The sequence below is a fragment of the Mytilus trossulus genome, chromosome 7, assembly GCF_036588685.1.
Source record: "Mytilus trossulus isolate FHL-02 chromosome 7, PNRI_Mtr1.1.1.hap1, whole genome shotgun sequence".
In the NCBI taxonomy this organism is placed as follows: domain Eukaryota; kingdom Metazoa; phylum Mollusca; class Bivalvia; order Mytilida; family Mytilidae; genus Mytilus; species Mytilus trossulus.
Window position 1 is genome coordinate 3,186,562 of NC_086379.1, and position 7,188 is coordinate 3,193,749.

The window sequence follows — 7,188 nt, forward strand, 5'->3', positions numbered from 1 at the left end:
TATCATAAATGCAAATACGAGTGAAGAGAATAAAAGGATTAATGATTAAAAATAAATACACATGCAATAGAAAAGTGTATGGATGTTTCGAAATGGATAAGTTTCAGTAAACTGTGTTATAAAGTTGTAAAATTCCTACAACTAACATATTGTAAGAAGGGATACTTAGAGACATACATTAATATATGGTGGACCGACAAATTGGTCACTTTAAAAAAAAAAAAGTGAACAAAAGAATAATTTTTCTTCGGTTTTTGAACTGGTGACGAGAGGTGTGGACGGGAGTAATTCATTTTGATTAAAATACACTGATGTGCTATATTTAGAAATACCAACATTTTTATTTCAGGATTATGCAAAAGCCGTTATTTGTATTTGCTTTGCAACTTTGCTAATGATTGGACATGGTAACAGTAAGTTTATTTTAATTCACAACATATGCATAGTTCATATGTTTACTGTATAACAATTGTAATGCTCAAAGTTTTACTGTATTACATATGTTCTGCCAACAGTATCACTGTATCAAATATGTACAGCTCACAGATTTAATGTTAAACATATGCACTGATAACCTTCTACTACATGACAAATATACTTCTAACAATCTTGCTGTACAACGTATGTATTGGTCACTGTTTTCTGTATAACATATATACTGTTAACAGTCTTACGCCGGGTGCTGGAATTTCTCGCTACATTGAGGACCTGTTGGTGACCTTCTACTGTTTTCTATAGTCGGGTTGTTGTCTCTTTGACACATTTCCCATTTCCATTCTCAATTTTACTGTAAACATAATGTATTACCCACAGATTATTTAACAACATATGTACAGCTACAATGTAACAGTCTTGTTGTATCACATATGTATTGCTTACAGCTGTAAGATAAAGCATCTGTACTTGTAAAAGTTTCATGGAGGCTTTTTTTTCTCTAATTCAAAATAAAAAGCGTTCACAAAAACTGCTTTATAATGATATTTTTATTAATTACTAAACTAAAAAAGCAGAAAAAACGAAAAGTGTCGTGTTAATGTTTAACGAAATAAGCAATTGACATTTTGGCGGGAAATTATTCTCTGTAGATTATATATAAATTCTTATATCGATACAAGTGAATTATCGGATTTATTCATTCGAAATGATTAAATTATCAATTTGAAAGGCCGAGCCTCGCCAAGGATCTTAAAATGATAAGTTTACTATCGAAATTGAATAGATCCGATAATTCATGATTAACTAATCTGTTTCTCTAATGATTGATAAAAAATTTAAAAATGATTGTTTATTAAAACAAAAATTACTTTCGATTGCCTTCCACATTCCGCAAAGTTGTCAATTTCATTTAAACATCTTTTAACATAGATTGATTTATCCTGTGGGCTGATATAGGCTATGACCTTTAAACTCATTCAATTATCTTCCCAGATCGCTGGCAACCCCACGTTGATTAAATGTTTGTTTCAGTGGGTGCATAAAAGGATAACTTGTCACAGAAACTAGAGAAACGTATATATTACATAAGCACCTTCATAATTCAAACTGTAGTACTAACGGTAATACTGTTAAACTAAATCACAAGAATTTTATAGTATTCTAAAAAAAAATGATTTTTTTAATAAATCGAATGAATGATGAAAAGTTTGCTACGCGCTAACAAAAGTTTTATATTGCAATTACAAAGTAGAATGGAGAAGGAGTACCCAAAGAACATTCACATGAATAGCCGCATACCATTCAATACACAATTAAAGAAATCTTATGTATACCAGGAAGACACTTAATCATAATACACAAAACATTGAAAAAGGTTACTTAGTACATAAAGGTAATAGAAACCATAGTAAACGAAAAACATGAGCCCGATAGATATTATATGGTCAAACGGTAATCTTAAAATTATAAAGATGAAAGCTAAGAGTTACGTTTAAATCCCCAAAATGGATTGAAAATAGTATCGATCCATTGTTCTGGACATCATTGGGTCATCTTTATTGACGAATTCGTGAGAAGAAAAAAAAATAATAATATATGCATTCTTTTGTCAGCCGCTTTGATCACAGTAACCATTTATTGAAAAAATCTTAAAAAACTATAACACAATTTTTTACATTAATCAGCAAATAATTACACAAAAGAATTTCTCAACTTACATGATTGTATCATCCGGGTTACATCGATATAACTCTTTTAAATGTTATAATTAGGAGTAGAAGACCCATATTGCTGCTCAAGAGTTATTACTCAACATAACGCACAACTCAAACTAGAAAGATATATAAGACAAAAATACTTTTATTATTTTTATCTTTCACTTACAGCTACAACAGAACCGCCGACAACTCCAACTATCACCGAACCAACGACAACTTTAACAACCACCGAACCGACGACAATCTCAACTACAACAGTGCCGACGACAACTTTGGCTACAACAGTGCCGACGACAACTTTGGCTGCAACAGAGCCGGCGACAACTGTGGCTACAACAACACCTACCACGGCATCTACCGGACCAACGAGTGCATCAGGTAAACATGAATCAAAAATTTGTTCATTTTGATTGATATTATGTATTTCGATATAAAAAATCGAAGAAATCAATAAGATATCGACAGAACTAAATTAGAAAAAAATACCACTAATGGCAAATCATAAAACCTTAGTTTTGTCTTAGAACAGGGAATTGGTATGATCAACCTAGCCAGGCTCCGTACTTTGAACTATAACTGCTTGCCTTTTGAAAAAAATGTCTTGGAAGGAGAGTTGTCTCATTGGCACTTAAACCATTCATACCACATCTTCTCACATATATTATATTTTATTTTGCAGATTCTGATGACAGTGGCAGTGCATCCTTAGATGTAAGTTTTTATCAGATGGCTTTATGCGTCTGTGTAAGTATAGCCTCGTCAAAAAGAACAAGCGTGATACCTTCTGGTGTGTTTTCATAGACATTTGAAGAAGAAAAAGAAAAAGCCAACTGGATGACGTACTGAATTCTCATTTCTTTTTTACAAATATATGTGCCTGTTGACTATGATATTTGACCCTGCATTGTGTATTATTTTATTTGTTTATTTGGAATCAACGTAATTTAAGGATGTTCGCAACACTGTTTTAAAATAACAAGCTTTTTAAAAGACTACTGTAAAGGTGATAAATAAGCAGAAAAAAATAGTTGTCAGTGTGTTGTTGTTTTTTAGATATAAGTCATACGAGTGTTTGCCGAATATCAATTACTCTAGATTTTTCATACATTTAAAATTGGAACATTTTTTCTTCAAAAACAACTATGAAAAACTACCAAGGATTCCGTCTATAGATTGCCTTTTATTTAACTTAATGTAATAAAATTAGGAGAAAAAAAGTAGGGGTTAGTGAGTGAATTGTTTTTTAATTGAACTACATGACAAAACAGAAGATCCAAATATCTACTTAGTATTCAAGAACGAGTGTAACGAATATCCTAATATCGGTAGATAATTTGAAGGCACCAAAACTAAATTATGTACACCCTGAATTTTACAACGTGTGAAATGGATTATTGGCTTATTTCGAAAACTCTTTTAATTTTTCATGACTTTCATTTAGATACAATACAGTCTTATTAAAACCAGCTCAATTATCAATTTCGTGTGAATAATTGAGGTCAGTTTTAATCAGACAGATTTAGATGATGATTCTGATTTTTTTGTGTAATTATTGATACATGTATGTCTGCAATAAGAGTTGGTCAGTAACATTTATATGTGTGTGTGTGCGATTTGTTTTATATTGAATATGTTTTATCCTATTCTGGATAAACTTAGGACTATCATACGTTATGTGTATGTGCTATTTTAGGAGCAGTTCTTTTTAAAGTTATAACGTCATTAATCACAAAAAGGAAGCACGAACGGGAAGGACCAAGACGAAATTTAAGACGAAATATGTATCATAAAATATTGATAATTTATTAAAATATATACTTGACTTCTTTGTTTGCAGCTTTATTTCCTTGTAATATAAAAGTTTTTTTGAAAGAAAAAAGAAATCGTGGCCCAAATAAGAGGACACATTTTGCAGCGCAATCTATTCTGTTGTATGTGGTACCTATGGCTATTGTATACAATGCATATTTAGTTTAATTAAATTTAAAAATTAAAAGACGAAAATTAACAAATAAATTATAAATTGATATGAAAATATTATTATTTGGTTAATTTCTAATTTGATTATATATCATAATGTACTTTCATATACTTAATTAGATTATGTCTAAAAACCGGCGAAGGAAAAGTTAAAAAAAAACAGTAAAAAAGTTTCTCATTTTTCTTTAGGCTGTGTACCCCTATTTCGAGACATTCATATCTGTACAAGAGCATACTCTTTTAAAAAGCAGTTGGGATATAAATCATACTATTTTCCACTATATTAGTTATGTTATATTTGACAATGTATTAATACTTGAAATTTAATTAGAAATTTAAAAAAAAAAAAAAAACACTCTATAATTTCCTTGCGTACGAAGCCCTTTTCATAATACTACTTCCATCAGGAACGCTACAAGTCGTAGTATGGTTAAATGCAAATGTCAACATTTAAGGATTACAATGTTCTATGTTATGCACTGTCAAACTAGTATTAAGTGTCAAATCATTTTTCTTCCTGGTGTAAAACATGATAAATACAGACTTGTGAAGCAACTGTTACGAGCGTAGATGAAAACATCGTATTGCACGAGTTTCTTTTTTGGAATCGGTTCATTGATGAATTCACAATATGGAGACAACATGCTTTTCCTTGTTTAATGATCTGGGAAAAGTCATGAGGTATTTCAGGTCTCTGTGACCTAGAAAATACAATAAAAAAAATGTAAACTTGACACGACTTGAATGAACTTGATAAGAAAATAAGCAACTGGTTGATATATGTATAAATCACCTAAATATTACAAAAAAATACAATACATTTAATGACTTTGTTGCATTTGGTCCGAGCTTACTTTGTACCATCAAAACAATATATATGGTATCCCCGATACAGTGAAAATTTTGTTGTGGGAATTAATTTTACTATTAAAAACCGGCCTTGATCCGTTGTTTGCTGTCTCTCTTTTCAAATCGTGAGAATCGGATAGGGTAATACCTGTTTTACAACGGATGTTACGAGTTAAAACTTGATAGAAACAAAGTGATCGTTCAACAATTAATTACGTTTTACGTATAAAAAAAAGGTAACCTGTATATCAAAACTAGGCTTACGCTATTTCCAAACTATTTGTAATGCTAACAAATGCATGTAAATAAACCAAATGAACCGAAAAGCGAATAAAGTCGAATTGTTGCTTATTGAACGGGGATGAGACTTTCTTGCTGTCATTATTTCTTTTCTTCCGAGGTACGCCTATCTGGTGATGATGCTTCACAGTAAAAGGTTGATAGAAGAAAACAGAGACAACTTCTCTTTGTTTAGAACTTTTCTGATGTGGATTAACTATTCGCCTAGTCCATGACAGGATACGTTCGTTTCTATATGTGTGATATAAAATAGTTTAATAGTGCTTATGAATTATATCTAGACGGTGGGTTATTCTACATTAAAGTATCCAAACACTTATACAGATCCACTAAAGATCACATTAAGTTGGTGTATGTAATCAAAGGCAAATATACGACATTCAATAAACTGTAAACCCCTTTCCGAAAAAGTCGACCACAGACGGCCTGTCATAATAGTTATCAAAGGTACCAGGATTATAATTTAGTACGCCAGACGCGCGTTTCGTTTACATAAGACTCATCAGTGACGCTCAAATACAAATATTTATAAAGCCAAATAAGTACAAAGTTGAAAAGCATTGAGGATCAAAAATTCCAAAAAGTTGTGCCAAATACGGCTAAGGTAATCTATGCCTTGGATAAGAAAATCCTTGGTTTTCGAAAACTTCAAAGTTTAAAACATATGAAATAACGCAATTAATAAACGCATCGACCTAATTTACAAAAAAAAATATGACAGTCATGAACAACGACAACCACTGAATTACATGCTCATGACTTGGTTGAGGCACACTTAGAATGCGGCAGGGTTTAATATGTTTCAAGTCGCCAATCCTTCTATAGGAGTGATGAAATTTAATGATCGAGTTTATAAAATTTATAGTATTAAAGAAAACTAAAAGAAAACAAATCCTGTAAATCAATGACTAACGTGACGGTACCCAAATTGCACCTATTTTGTCAGTTTTTTCACCTACGTTTTTTATGATAAAAAATAAATGTCCTTTATGTGTTTATTTTGTAGCCCTATCCTTCTTTATCGTATAGGTACACCAATTTAATTTTTAATCCATAATGAGTCATAAAAAATGGGTTTGAATCAACCTCCAAATTATCCATGAATCTGAAATGAGGAGTACCAAAATAACATCCATCCTTAAATTCACATCATCAAAAGTCTAATAACCGAGCTTTTGTTTCCTTTCTTCAAATATTTTGAACAATTAGATATTAGTCCATTCTTACTCTTCATATTTTACGAAATGGATACTTATAATATAGTGTATTTGCTAATTTTAAAAAGATGACGTTTTGATGACGTCGCATGATGACATTTTCGTACATTTTGCCTTTTCAGTAAACAGTCCATCTGTTGATAAATACTGTGAACGTTTTGTGTTTATCTAAATATGTTTACCTATGTTGAAAGACATGCATAGTATCAAATCATAAAAATACAAATTGTTTAGTCTCTAGGAAACCGTGTAAGATTTCCGTCGCTATTTTTTTCCAAATAGGTGCAATTTGGGTACTCGGTGCAATTTGGGTACCCTTACGTTAGACATCAATAATCTTAATTTGAAACTGATAAGGTATGGTAGTTAACAATGTTTCTCAACAAATATTGGTGGGATTAAGGTGTGGTTTTGTGTATGAAAAGTGTCTAAATTCATAGTAATTAACCTACTGGAAGTTAACAATAGTTGACAAAATGTGTTTCAATTCAAATCTCCGCTATTATGTTTATCTTTCCACCAACCTTTTCAGTATGTTAATTCCAATGAATTTTGACACTTTTAGGTAGAAGTCACATTTTATATCGTGTCATTAGTGTATATTCATATCAAAATTAGTTGCTTAGGCGTTCTATATATTTAAAGTTTTATGATCTAGGATTTATCTAGAGTTACCGTTTTTAGTACAT

At 31.1% G+C, this 7,188-nt stretch overlaps 1 protein-coding gene across 1 annotated transcript; it reads left to right on the forward strand.

The window, feature by feature from the left end:
- The first annotated feature begins 312 nt into the window (after positions 1-312).
- On the forward strand, positions 313-3,981 carry LOC134726759 (integumentary mucin A.1-like). Its single transcript, XM_063591172.1, has 3 exons — positions 313-413; positions 2,322-2,531; positions 2,833-3,981. Exons 1-3 carry the CDS (start codon positions 395-397, stop codon positions 2,952-2,954), a joined length of 351 nt encoding a protein of 116 aa, XP_063447242.1. The 5' UTR covers positions 313-394; the 3' UTR covers positions 2,955-3,981.
- The last annotated feature ends 3,207 nt before the right edge of the window (positions 3,982-7,188 follow it).

Coding starts and splice junctions, on each gene's coding strand:
- LOC134726759 (XM_063591172.1), top strand. Junction 2,532..2,832: donor CGGACCAACGAGTGCATCAG/GTAAACATGAAT, acceptor TTTATTTTGCAG/ATTCTGATGACAGTGGCAGT.